At 36.4% G+C, this 14,937-nt stretch overlaps 1 protein-coding gene across 4 annotated transcripts in view; it reads right to left on the bottom strand.

Moving 5' to 3' along the window:
• The window catches only part of SLC1A3 (solute carrier family 1 member 3), a 58,572-nt gene extending 45,980 nt beyond the window's left edge, over positions 1 to 12,592 (bottom strand). For all 4 annotated transcript variants that reach the window (XM_008493454.2, XM_008493455.2, XM_008493458.2 and 1 more), the window contains exon 1: positions 12,383 to 12,592. In XM_008493454.2, the coding sequence (XP_008491676.1) occupies positions 12,383 to 12,563 (181 nt within the window). In that variant the 5' untranslated portion in view covers positions 12,564 to 12,592. The remainder of the gene's footprint in view (positions 1 to 12,382) is intronic.
• Between the last annotated feature and the right edge of the window lie 2,345 nt (positions 12,593 to 14,937).

Below are 14,937 nucleotides of genomic sequence, written 5' to 3'. Positions count from 1 at the left end.
TTTGGAAACCATTTTGTTGAACATAAATACTTTTCCTAATTTTAACCTGAAGATTAGCTCTAATTATGCTAATTATTGTTTAGTACCAGACTACTTTTAAAACTTAATTTATTTAAGCTTAATTTAATTTAACTTAAGTTTAAGTTCTCAAGTTTTTGAGAACTACCTCTTGTATTACACAGTCGTAAGTGCTGCGTTATTATGTTTTTGTCTGTTTTTATCATAAAGCTGTAAGATTCTGACCCTCTTTTAGCCCTTGGGATAACCTAAAATGTGCTTTATGAGTCTTCATTCTGAGAAAAAGATCTGCCCTTGGTTCAGGAAAGACTGTTACAGGTTCTTTAGTCCAAGTGGACAGATAGGTAAGGTAAGGAAGGGTATGTATAATATCCAGAATTGGATATTCCATGGTATGTATAATTATCCAGAATAGACTAGTATAGTATAGTATAATATAGAACAGAACAGAAGAGAATAAATAGACTATTTCTGTTGGAAGTGACCTATAATAGTCATCTAGTCCAACTGAGCAATTCAGGGCTGACCAAAAGAATTTTATTTAAGACATTGCCCAAATGGCCCTTAAACACTGGCAGGTTTGGGGCAACAACCAGCTCTCTATGAAGCCTGTTCCAGTGTTTGACCACCCTCTTGGTGAAGAAATGCTTCCCAAGGTCCAGTCTAAACTTCCCCTGAAAGAGCCTTGAACCATTCCCACACATCCTACTGATGGATACCAGGGAGAAGAGCTCCCTTTCAACCTCCTGTCCTCAGGAAGCTGCAGAGACATAAAGTCACTCCACAGCCTTCTTTTCGCCAGACTAGAATAAACTGAAGTCCTTTCCTGACTGCATTTGTCCTTATTAGATACTGAGATTAGCCCATCTGACAGCTAAACCCGGGGGAACTGTTTCTTCTTTTAGTTTTCTGCTAGATTAGTTCCCTGCACAGGTGTACTGGTGTGCTAGGTGATGGTGTTGCTGGTGTGATGGGCAAGGGAGGAAAGCAAATATTTGTGGTGGAAATAGGCAGCCACAGACAGAGGTACGACTGGTTTAGTCAATCACTGAAAAGTACCCTTAAACAACCAGTTACTCATCCTTGGCAATCTAGAATTGGAGCTACTAGGAAACTTAGAATTCTTTTAATTCTCTCTTCTTCTGAGGCTGAATTAAGAGCAAATATTTTCCTCATAAACTTGCTTCTCTAGTACAGGCCTGAAGAAGCCCAGGAATTAGCTTAATAAACTAGCTGCTACTCATTTACATCTCTCATTTGGCAGAGCCCCAGGAATCTCACATGTATAGGTGTATATACATTTGTTTGTAGGTTCTTTCTCATTTAACTGGATGATGCTTGTGCACTGGAGAGCTTAAGCACCTGTACTACTGAGAGCTCCCATTGGTGGCTATATTGAAGTGGAATATGGGTTAATTTGAACAGAAATAGTTATCTCTCTTTTACTTGAGAGATATCATGAAGGGATCATACAAGAGATACTGTGGGAGAGCTAGATATCCCAGACATGATTTGGATCCAGAAGATCTCAATAATATCTTCTATTGTGGTAAGGGATGGTTCCAGCAAAAGTGGTACCTTCCAACTTGTTGACTTAATTCTGTTGGGAAGAATGAACTACCTAGCTTCTCTGTATACAAAACACATATCTACTTTAGTCAGGATGTGCTAGATTTACTGTGTCCAAATGGACTACCCATGGTAGTCCTGGATGGCACCAACTCATTTGAGCTCCTGTGCTCAGGATGCTCCTGAGCACCCTGGCACTCTCTGAGACTTCCAGACATAAAGCAATTTAACTGAAACTCCTGTCTCAATTAAGATGTGACAGATCTGGAAACATGAGACAAAAAAAGCCTCCAGTTCCACCTGAACCCAATCCTAAGGCTGTAAAAAGAGACATGTCCAGAGAAAAGCAAATTTATAATTAAGTAAGAGTTGCAATGATGTCAAAGAGTTGTTCTCTGCATCAGAAGAGAAGCTGTAGTGCTGCCTCTGCTCGAGCGTCAGGGGATTGCCAGGGTGCTCTTGGCTACACCTAGGAGGGACAGAGCCCCAGAGCTGCAATCTCTGTGCATCAAGAACACCAGCCTGACCCTCAGGATTGGCTTTATCCTGTGAGATACCTTAAAAAAAAAAAAAAAAAAAAAATCACACCACACTTCTAACATCACTATTTAGTTAAAGCTAGCAGAGTTCCAGAGGCCTGTATTTTGTGGGCATTTAGAGCTGAATTAACACAGAAACATAGCTACCTAATCTGCAGCTCAAAATTAGGACAAAACCTCTACCTGCCACCACCTAACTCTGGAGATGTCTGTAGTCCTGAAACACCATTATAGCTATAGCTGGGCTCAGCCCCCCCTAGGATTTGGTGGACAGATACATACAACTGAAATGGGGAGGCTGAAGCTGTAAGGGAGAACTGATATAACTAAGGAATGAGTTAAGACATTGCTTTATGAGGTACTGCCTAAACCAGGATGCTTCTTATACCAAATCTGAGGATTTAACAGCATCAGAAGGTGGTAAAAAGTTTTTCAAAACAGTCATTGAAATCATTCCTTTGCTACTTCTTGGCTCCAGTGATGCATTCATATGTTTTTTTCCCTTCCCTCTCTAGTTATTTGGTTCATTGCCCTTCTTCCCCAATTAGGAGGTAATTTTCTCCCTTTGAGAACATGTCCAAAGACTGTTCTTTTATCCAACTTCTGCTTCTCTATTTGCCATCAAAGTTTTCTTAATTTTCCCCTCATTTTCCTTGAACTCTTTTGGAATTTGTTTATCACCTTTGATTTCTCTTTTGTTGTTATTTATTAGACAAGAAGTTGCAGACCTTTTGTAGAGGATTTTGAATGAAGAAGAGTTTTCACTGCTGGCACTGAAGCAGACTGTTCTTTAGGGAATAGGGACATTATTCCTGATTACATTCTCAGACAAAAGATTCTATTGAGAGGTGAACTACTCCTAGTTTATGTATGCTTATTAGTCTCTCAGATATAGGAAAAATATTTTTGACAAAAAAATACTTTTGCTGCAAAAAAATAATCCCATCAAAATTCAAGTATTCTCTCTTACTATGCATATTAAAAAGATTAGGCATTCACATATATGCCAGATTATATTTTCTGAAATATTATTTTAAAATGCGGTACTAATCAGTGCTTTACAAAGTTACTGCAATTGTTTTTTCAGGCCTGAGTTTACCTTCTGCTTTACCTTCTTGACTAATGTTAATGTCTTTAGGCACATAAAGCATAGTTATCAAAAGATAAGAAAGCTGCTCCCTTACCGTTTACATAGTTCCTTTCCTACACTTTTTTCTTCCCCATTTTTCCTCAACTAGAAGCTGACATGGTCCTTAAGAGAACAGAATCCTGTTTTTCGCTACTACATTTCCAGCTGCCCGTCTCTATAATTTTGTTTCTTTCACAGTATAGTAACACTGAGAAATTGCAGTCAGTGAGACTGAGATCCTCCAGTGCCAAGAACTTTGTGCAAACATGCTCAGAAAGCAGAGCTCTGCCCTGAAGAACTTCTGGTGTAGTTTAACAGAGAGCCAGAGGTTAGACCTTAATAGTTGCCTTTATTTGTTTTTTAAATTCCACCTTAGACATACACTACAAATAGTTCATTGTAGGCTTGGCTTCCTTTATATGCAGTTTTTCACGATCATGTGTGAGACATTCAAATTATGTATTCACATTTCTATGGACCTAGCCCAACTTTTCATTCCTGCAAAACCACCTGTTAATTTAGCTTGGGTCTGATAGTATAAATCTGTAACTGAGATGTTTGCCACAGAGGATTAAAGTATTTTGTTGAATCAAGATATGCCTATGCCAGAACTGTTTGGGTCATGGAACATAACACATGTAGCTGAATTGTTAAAAGATCTTAAGGGGTCTTTTTTTTTATCCAGTATTCTGCTGACACATGCAAGAAACCTGGACAGACTGAAGGGAAGCATTTTCTGTTATAGAATACAAGATTTTTTCCATACCAAGTTTAAGCATGGCAAATGCTTATACTTTATTAACATTTGATTTGTCATTCAGTGAATTCTTTCAATAAAGAAATAAGGTTTGTGGCAGGAATTCATGGAATCATGTAATCATCTTTTTTAAAAGATAGTTAGGATGCTTTCAGCCCCTACCTGTTTGTTTTTGTTAGTTCATCCACTTCATACCTAAAAACTCAATTTCACTATGGAAGTATTAATAACTAGAAACTTCCATCTGGTAGCACTGGTCAATAGCCTCTTCCAACACGGGAATTTCCAAAAGTGTCCTATTTCAGTTGATTAAAGAGATCTCATGCCTAATTTTGTGAGAGTTATCTCATCTGACAGATATGTTGTAGCATAGAGGATTAATTTAGATCTAGGCTCCATTATGGTACCTTTTTTCTCACTGTTAGGTGTTATCCAGTATTGCAGAATTTCCTTATCTTAAAGGTCACAAAAATTAAAAAAAAAAAAAAAAAAAAAAAAAGCAAAGGGAAACTCACACCTGGAACAATATTTAATAACACAGTGAGTACCTCAGTCCAAATTGTGACCTTCAAAGTTCCTCTAGATAAAAAACCTCAGTGCTGGAAATCTATAAAGTTAAGTTCTCTGTTTTGGAAGACCCCTCACTTCTCACTGTTCTGCTTGCGTTTTTCTCAGAATTGCCATGACCTAAACATCTATTTTCCTAATTTCAGGCTAAGATATCAGGATCTAGAAACTGAACACAACCAACAGACTCATACACTCACCTGGATTTGGGATGCCCTGTGGTCCTTTTTTTGATCTAAGGGTTAAGTTTCACAACCTAGAGTTCCTTGCCACAGATGAGTGTTTTAGCCATTAGGTTAAAACACCATATTGCCTTTTGCTCTCTTGGCTTACGTATTTGCCTTTAGAATCCTTGCACTTCCTTTTGCCTGATGCCACAACTTTGAAAGAAATTGTGGAGTTGCGTCTTCCCTTACCTTGCCTTTTGCAAGGAAAAGTGAACCAATTCCTCAAGTGCTACCATTCCCAAGGTAACACCTCTTGTTCTTTGTGATTTTGACTGGGTGAAAATATTTGTCACAGTCCTGACTCCCTCAGAAAGATGTGGGAGCAGGAAGGCAAATCTGTTTGTATGTTTGTTTGTTGTTGTTCTTCTGTAACTTCTGGGAAATTTTAGGCATCTATATGCTTTGTAGTGTTAGTCATTTGAGTCTCATAGCTCTCACTCATGCAACAAGATACCCACTTCTGAGATTAGGATTCTGTATGCAGCTTCTTTGCTTATATTTTGGCTTTGGAGGACTAGATTGTTTAGTGTATGTATACCTAAACATAAATTATTTAAAAATACATCAAAACAAAATCAGTAGTCTTATTTAGCAACTTTGATTAGTACTCCCAGGAATTCCCTGATTAATATTCTTGCTCACTTCATAATACTGCCATTTTATTCTTCCTTTTTAATTTTGCCCTCATGAGTGTAAGAGTAGCACTAGCTACGACTAGCACTGTAATAATGCTTAACACTTAAGCCCAACCTTTTATAGACGATTTTTGAATAAATGTATTTTCAGTTATGTCAGGTTACAGTAAACAGGAAAACCAAACACACTTTGTAACTGTCAAGCTTATTTCTATTTATGATCATCTCTCCATGGCAAAAAATATATGTGCACACTGCAAATTTAAAGAAATAAAATGCATGTTTTCAATGTACAGAATTGAACAAGAATTCAAAAGGTTGATATAACTGCTGCTAAAAGAAAGGGCGTGGGAGAACCACAAAATATGAGTAACAGAAGCACTTTGTTATCACAGAACCATGGAATCACAGAATGGTTTGGTCTGCAAGGCAACTTTAAAGATCATCTAATTTCCCTCCCCACTGCTGTGTGCAGGAACACCTCCCTCTAAACCAGGTTCTGCAAAGCCCAGAAGCCCACAGTTATCCTCATGATTCTCCTGCTATCCTGGTTTTATTTTACTCTCTTCCCACTTTTAACTGTTTTTCTTTTTGCTGTTTTATGGTTTACTGGACCTATTATTTTCCTCACTTGTTAAAAAAAAGTCTTATATAACCTATAATCAAAACATCCCATAGTTTCATCCTGTTGGTTAACTTTTATTCTGATGGGTTGACATAATCTATGGAATAATAGAGCTATTAGTAATAAATCTCTAGAATAATTTCCTTTTATTCTTTCCCTCTTTTCCACAGTTTCTTCCCTATTCTACACTTTGTTCAATGACAAATTTAAAACTCCTGGATCAGGAGTCAATTGCTTTGGAATACATATTGTAGAGACCATAGTGTATTCTTTGAACAACACAGCTAGAAAAATTAGTATGGGAAGAAGAAATCTCTTAGCTTGTAATATTTTTTTCATTATTTTTTTCATTGCATTATCTGTTCCAAAGCTCCAAGTTGAATTGAGCTGTAATATGATGAGAAACAAATATATGCCAAAATATTCTAAATCTCAAAGAAGCTGAGTTGTAATCTTAAACTGAATTAAATACAAAATTTGAAGGGAATGCACAATACATGAAAGGAATTAGGAGGACGGACAAAAAATATAGAAAACTAATATGACTGAATGTAGTATTTTATGCAGTTGGAGGTTCCAGAACATCTGATTTTTTTGACAAGGTGTTAAAACAGTTAAAATTATTGTAACTCTCAGCTGCTGATCTAGAAGACAGTGCTAAAGTACAAATTATCACAATACATGAATTTAAATCTCACTCTTTTTTGCAGCCTTATTTGCATCCAGAAGACTTAGTATCTTAATTTACCTCTCTTTAACACTGGGTTTCTTTGTGCAGTTTTTCAAATACTCTTTACCTGAATTAATTTTAAAAGATAGGTATTTTATAAAATTATTTTTTCTTCAGTATCATATAATCCCTGGAAGCTTTTTAATGCCAAGAAATTATGTGAGGAACTTAATCCACATGAACAAAAGTTTCAGCTACACCTTCATTGTGGCTAACTGAAAAGCATTCCAGTTCACATGACAGCTTATTTGTAATAGGGTGCTAGTAAGGATCTAACAGCACTAAACATTTACTCAGCATACAAATTGCTGGCACCTTGTGCATGATTTTGCACTGCTTTGCAGTCACAATAGTGTCTGCAGTGCATGCCTACTGAAAAATGGAAGGGACTGGCAATCACTAATACAAGTTCTTTAGACGCTGTAATGTATTTTATTCTCTTTGATGCACAACACAAAGTTTTATTTGACAGTCTTTGAGGTCACCACTCTTTCTCTTGTAAGACATCTTTTCAAAGTGTGATTGACATATTCTACTGGCATTTGGGGAATTTTCTTGTAAAATCTCTGGGAAACCATGTAGACAGCTTAGATGTCTCAAGAAGTCACTGTCCTGCATTCCACCCAGGGTAGGCTTGAGATCTGCTTTGTAAGAAGTGGTATTACATAAATTAAGTTAAATTTAATTTCTTGAGTGTGTTTTGAGAATCTTCCCTTCCTTTTCCAAGCTGTATGAAGAGTGCAATGAGCTTATTTCTTTGGATTGTTTTATGACCACTCATACGTACTACTCTTGAGCACCACTTTGCAAGTCCACTGATTTAACAGTTTAGAGCAAATGAAAGTATTAAGGCTGTACTTAACACATTCTGCATTTTTACTGTTCATATATGCACAGCTGCTGTCTCCAGAATGCACAGTTGTGATTCACAAAGTAGACAGGTTTACTGTTGTTACTCTGTGCCATGTATGACAGTCCAAAAACCAGTGCAGTTTCATTTAAGTAACACCAGAGAGTATGATAAGAAACTAAGAATGTAATAATAAATTAACATTATTTTATTTTGAAAGTAATTGTCATAATGTTCATATTTCACAGTCTGATTTTTATTAGTGGCTACTTAGTAGCAGAATTGGAGTCTGTGTTTCTATACTTTTACTCTTTTTTGAAAAATATAATCTTCTTTGATATTTTAAATGTCAATAGATCTTATAGTGTCTATTTATGGGGGGTTTTTGTTTTGTTTTATTCCCCAAAACTGTAACAATTTCTTGACTTGAAAAAGAATTAAAATTTTGCTTAGTAATTTTTTTTTATCTCAGGTGGTTTTGCCATTCATCAAGAAAGCATTTGTACTGGATAGGTTCTTTAGGAGAGCACTGCAACAGAGGCAACCGTAGAGTTTGGCATAAATATGACAAATTTATCTTCAGCTGTCCCCATATTGCCTTGATTTTCATGTGCATATCAATCTTTTGTATGGTAACACATTTCTCCCTTTGTGTTTTAACATATTCTCTTACATAGGACTCACCTCCCACAGCTGTTTCTCCTCTAGTGATGGATTTTTGCCTTCTTGTCATGCAAATTTTATCAAGGCTTGCCTTAGGCAACGTGATCATCACGTTCATTGTCAGTGTGCAGTGGGGTCAAATACCTTCTCTGGGTATGTCAGCCTCAATCTTCAATGGGTATAGAGGATCTGCAGTATCAGAGAAGATGTGGCTGTCTTTTTGTGGGTGCTATACAGGATTATGTCTATCTGTGAATTACAAACTTTTACCTCTTCAGAATCATTTTGGATGATTCCTCAGAGCAGGAGTGTGTGGACATCAGAGAATCTGAATCTCTTCACAGCTTTTCACTGTTCAGATATTTTTGTGGGTTTTTTGCCTTTGGTATTTTGAAGGATCAAAATAAGGTATTTTGAAGGATAAAGCCTGCAGGCTTTATTTTATTCTCTATTTTTTTTTCAGGGACACAGGGCACACTGGCAATGCCTTAATCTCTCTTGTCTTCTTCCTATACTTTTAACTAGTGTTTTTTATAAAGACCTTGTGAAGTTTTGGAATTTTATATATGGTCCATATTGCTGTTGAACAGATGTTGTATGGGTCTATTTACATTTCACATCTACAGTAAGACTGCCCACAGTTACAGAAGACTGATTCAATGACACAGCTACACAGCTGTCCTGCACTCCCTTTGGTTAATCCATCTCTGTCCCATGTGAATATCCCAGTGGACAACTGCAGCATATAACTTCATCATTGTAAAGAGCATTTTAGTTAATGATTTGGAGCTATAACAGCTCTGCACCTATACAGAAACTGCTTTTTTTATAGTACTTGCTTCACAACCTTACTCCACTTATCTTAGCTCTTCAATAAAAATAGTATTTCTCAGTGAAAAAGCTTCTCAGGATCTCTGCTTAGAAGCTCTGTATGTCTTGATCTTTTCTTCAGTACATGTTCAGAATCCACAGGAGATTCTTTGGCACTCAGGAATTCTGCCAGAGTAAAGTCTGGACTCCTGTGGCATTTTTTGGAAATGGGAGGTAAGTAGCAGAGAAACAAGAGTCTGCTGAAGGAAGGGTATATGAAAGGAAGGCATTTTGGGGACAGGATGATGGAACTAAGTAGCGTGGGAGAGAGGGCACTGCCTGAGATTTTGCCAGTAATTTGGCTAGCACTTCAAAGTTTGCAAAACTTGCTGAAGATTTTCCGTGAGCCACCATGACCCCTGGCCTACCTTAAATTGCTCCTGGTCATTGTGACACTGAATTTTCCAGTGGTCACCTTCCCACATTCACCTCTCATACTTGTTCTCATCAATTGGATTGTGCCAACATCCACTGCAGAAAACTAATATTTCTAGGTATATCAAAAGAATCCGAAAAACTGCATTGTAACTCAGAGCATTGACCATGCTTTGGTCAAAGAAGTTGGAATTTTGATTTCAATTAAATCAGCAACAACTTTGCAAATGACAATGTGCAGTTCTATCTATGCAGAACGTGAAGTCAGAAGGAGCTCTCTTGAGGTTTTTGGGAAACAATGATAAGAAATATCACTGGATGACAGACCCAAGGAATTCTCAACACAAATTATTACTTCTTCCAACTTCATCATCAGGCTTCTTAAGGATTTTTTTAAATTGTAGTAGCTGGTGAATTCAGTTAGAATCCTGTTCAGAACAGGAGTTATAACAGAAGTTATGGTAAATCATGGTATTTCCCTTTATTATGTGCTAGCCAGTAAATCTCTACTCTCTGTAAAATATCAGTATACAACACAAACGTGTTGCAGCTACCCACTTCATAACAAAATGTATGTTTCAACAGACACAAACTGAAGTGCCTGTTATATACTGCAGTCCTGAAACTGGAATAAGACACATGATCCTTCCCACTTAACCTCCACCAGCATCACTCCTTCTCAGCAAAGAAACTGGAAATACTCTATCAAATTGGCTTTTTCATGTCTGTTTCATGTCATGATAAGAGAGGCCTGAAAGAAATGTTTCTGAAGCTGTGTTGCTCACTTTGAAGTAAAAATTTTGCTTTTCCTGAGTTTAGTCTTTATGAAAATTGCTAGACTAACAGCGCTGAAAACTGATGTCACCTGTCAGTTTAGATTACAGAGAATATGAAGCACAATTTCTTGTAAACAATTTAACCCTGGCCTGAGAATAGTTTGGTTTCCACCTACACTCACATCCAAACATCGCTGATGAGACAGTCAGCAATGCTAACTGGTGACACCAAGCATCTGAGCAATTATTATCTAGATTGACAGACTAGACAGATGGAGTTAAAACACTGTTTTCCAAACTCCTTAGCCAACTGTTCCCTCCTTCTGAATATTTCTGCAACAGCAAAAAACTCTCCAAAACACCAAATCTTACCCTTTTATCAGCTATGAAATGCGAACTTTCTGTTCTAGTTGGATATATACTGTGAAATTACAACACAAATAACAAAAATGAGAAAAATTTTGAATATTCCATCACAGTAAGGAGAAGACATTTTCCACATACTACACCTTACGCTATGTATTTTTAGGTTCTTTAGGCAGAACTAGAGCAGCTGGCACGTCCTAGGGTTCACACACATTTTTACTATCTGTTCAGCTTGTGTTCCTGCCTTACTCTACCGGCGCTGTTGGCAGACATTTGTCATTATTGATCTGGAACATGCAATAACAGTAAAAGCACTTGTCCAGCCCACATTTCTGTTCCCACATTGCCAATTTTATGGGAGTCACACTGGAGCTAGATGACAGCAAAAAAATTGCAAGAGGGCATTGGTCTTTTGCAGTATAGACCAGTGACAATCTAAGATCTGCATTCCTTCAAGGTTGGACAGTGTTTCAAAAGCTGCTTAATTCATTGTGCCCTTATGATCATTGTAGAAAAAATGCCTAAATTTTTCAGCCCTGGTATTGATGTGAGTTTTGCATTGAACAAATTCTTATTAAAGAATAAAAGCCATTTGTGATCCAATACTGTTGATACATATGAGAGACTGACGTTTCTGTCATAACAAAAAAGCTCTTGGTTTTACCAATATTCAAAGTAATATAATTGTCTTGCAGGAAAAGACCATCAAACCTGAAACTGATTTAAAATATATCTGAAAATATGGTATTAAGCGACAATAATGGTAAAGGTCTGACATTTTAATTCCCTTCAACCCCCCCCCCAAAATCATAGAAACATAGTAAGCAGATTTATATAAAACGGTATTATCAAGGATGTTAGGGCCTACATGGGTGTAGGGTATATACTCTTATCTTTAAGAGCTAACATCTGGGTTTTCATGACAAGATTCATAGTTTCATATTTTAAACTAATTAGAAAAACAAAAATGTAAGTAGTACAGTAAAGCCAAAATGATCTTGTTTGTACTATAAAGAATGGTATTTTATGAAGCATATAGTTTCATTTAGAAAGTGCATGGTTAAGGAAATTGTCAATAATTTATCGTGTAACTATATAAAAGAATTTTTTTTGTACTAAAGTTTATTTTTTCTCAGAAGAACTTCTTTCTATTATAAATTCAAAATGTGTGGCAATATTTGATATTTACATTTCAGTGCATTCCAGATGCTGCGTGATGTTGAGGGTTCCTCTCTGTATACTGTAAAAAAGGTATTTAATCAGGTGCTAACTTGCAATCCTTCGAATAAATTGCATTACTATTGTCACTATTGCATCTGAATGATGCATTTGTAAGATTGTGACTGACTAAGGGACCATAAGTTGTACTTAGGTTTGATTGTTTTGCATTTATCAAGGGCAAACTGAAGACTGAGGCTCTAATACATACTTCTGCTTAGAAATGTCACTCTGTTTCATTCATCACGACTTCTGTTTGCCACTGCAAGTTGTTATTTTTTGATAGATCAGGTAAATAAAATGGCTCTTAAACTTCAGCATGCAACTGTCAAAGCCAAAACTTTCCAACCCAGAACATTCTTATCAGTGCAGAATTTGGGATCTCATTTGTAATGCAAATTGCCCAGGCAAATCGTCATTGTCAAATGCACTGTAGAACAGAATATTCCTATTGAACATATCACTCACCAAGAATCACAGCAACAACGGTGAAAAGCACAAAGGCATTCCTCAATAAATAACTTTTAACATCATCCTTTGTTATGCTCTGCACTTTTTTTTTGGCCAAAAGTGTACGTTTCCGGACTCCTTGTTGAATGCGTTCCATCTTGCTTCCAGTTTTTGGATCTTCTCCGTTACCTTTAGTCATCTATCCTGCAGAAAGTTCTCTTTTACAGATAACTTCTATCAATATCCCCTCAGAAAAAATGGATGATTTTTTTCTTTTCTTTTTTTTTTTTTTTTTTTTTTTTTTTTGTGGATGTTACTGGAGAATCCTGCAAGATAAGAAACATCAAATATTGCAGTAAGATTTTAGGGAAATTATTGACTGAATGTTTACATGGAAGTAAATATTCATGTTTCACTAAAACTTATATTATTTGTAATATATAAGTTGTTGATTGCAGTTTTTAATAAACAGCCTCACTGACTTAAAACATTCTTTGAAAGACAGATCATATGGATTGACTAGATATGTTTCATATGTCTGCAGAAATTAATCTAAATTGCTGTCAAGCTGTAAAACCCAAGAGTAACTTTGTGTTTGTAGCTGCTAGAGATCCACCTATGTAAAATTATTGTTATTTGTAGAAGTTTGAGGTGCAATAGTGTTTAAAACTATCTGTCATGCTTGCATCTCATCTGTTTAGCAGGCCCTTATTTGAAAAAAAATTCTATCTCACCTTCAAACTAACCATTGGAGAGAAATCTTTTACTTGAACTGATAAAGTTTAAAATGTTCTGCATTTCAGATATCTTTAAATGGGTAGATGTGTTGGCTGAATTCCTCCTTTTCATATGGGAAAAAGCAGCAGGAATAGTTTATTTATCCCTCAACCACTATTTAGAAGATAGGCCTTTGACACTTTTATGTTGATAGCATTAATCTTTGAAGTGTTTAAACAATTCAGAGCACACGTGTAAAACATCAAAAGTTATATCCCACGTAGTTTGTTGCCTCAGACTGAAAAGTTCACGTTGCAAAATAGCGCTTGGCCTGACAGCAATTATAGCGATATAATCTGATTTTAGTAAATCACACACTGAATCAACCTTAATTCTTCATTAAGACACTAATTTTCATTTGGATTTTTTTTTTTTTTTTTTTTTTTTTTTTTTTTTTCTTTGTGGCTGCTTGGTATATTTGTGATATAAGGGAGCCTGCTAATATGTGCAGGCTGAGAATCTTACTCAATGCACGGCCATGTTGTCATGAAGAAATTAAAAAAAAAAATGAAAGACTTAGCTGCTTCCACTGAAATTTTCCTTCATTTATACATGATTAAACTCTTTCTACTTTTAATAAATCTAGTGCCTGAATAGCTATTTTTAAAAAGCACTTAACATATAAATACAACAGGCTTTCAAACACCATGTTTTTAGAGGAAATACCATATTGTAAAAAAAAAAAAAAAAAAATTTGGTGTGATATGACCACTGTTTCTACCATGTGTTTCCAGATTGGCACTTCAGTGCAATATCCTCTCTGAATTTAAACAGAATGCTAAATGCTGTCCTTTTTACAGACTGGAAACATTCTGAGACTGAGATACTATGTTTAAACTAGTAAGTATTCTGTCTTGGACACGACTACTGTATGTGAGCAGGATTTTTTTTCAGAACACTTAGTTTCAGCACTTTGATAAAATAAAAAAAACCAATTAAAAACACTAAAATAATAATAATAAAAAAGAATTAAGAAATTAATTAACAATACCTTTTCTTGCCTATGCAATTAATGCAGCTAATCTGTCCTTTACAATTTACGTGAAGATCAAGAAACCATACGGGGTACAGCCAAAAGGATCAGTATACTGAGTAACACTCAAAGGCAGAGAGTGAAAATAAGGCTTCGGATTCCAAGCCCACCAAATGAGAGGATCAGCTCACCTTTTCAGATCTGTGCTCCAGGAACAGGGTGGTGGCAGGCAAGGTAGGGGCTTCCCAGCAAAGACAACAGAGCTGCAGAGCTGAGCGAGCAGGAGGCAAAACTGACAATCCGCATGTGCTCTGGAGTACAGCAATTTACTACCGCTGTAATTTAAGGAAAGGGGAGGAGACTGTCAGCCCAGCTTTGAAAAAAAAAAAAACAAAACCAAAACCAAAACACACACACACAAAAAAATAAAAACACATCAGAAGAGAGGAGAAAGCTGAGCTTCTGGAATATTGATTAGTCTTGGCACAGTGAAAGCAGGGTCACTTTCTTTGTTTTTCTTTTTAGACCACTTTCACGCTTTGTCAGTTCAGCTTCGTTAGAAATGCAAAATCGGAACCCGGGAAGAATTGGAAGGATCACACGCACGCACACGCAGAGCAGGGGAAGCTGGAGTGCTGCTTCATTAGGTATTCCAGCCTGGGAAGCCTAAACATAATTATATAACACTATTTCTGTGCTTTTGAAAATAAGTGGTAAAATATGTGAGCAAGCTAGTTTGTTCTAAAAAAGAGGCACGGTGTGAGGCTATCACGTATTTCCTAATTCCTACAGACAGTTATTCATGATCTACTCTTCCCAGGGT

Source organism: Calypte anna, chromosome Z (genome assembly GCF_003957555.1).
Source record: "Calypte anna isolate BGI_N300 chromosome Z, bCalAnn1_v1.p, whole genome shotgun sequence".
Taxonomy (NCBI): Eukaryota; Metazoa; Chordata; class Aves; order Apodiformes; family Trochilidae; genus Calypte; species Calypte anna.
Note: the sequence above shows the minus strand (reverse complement) of the source record. Positions and strands in the feature narration are given on the sequence as shown.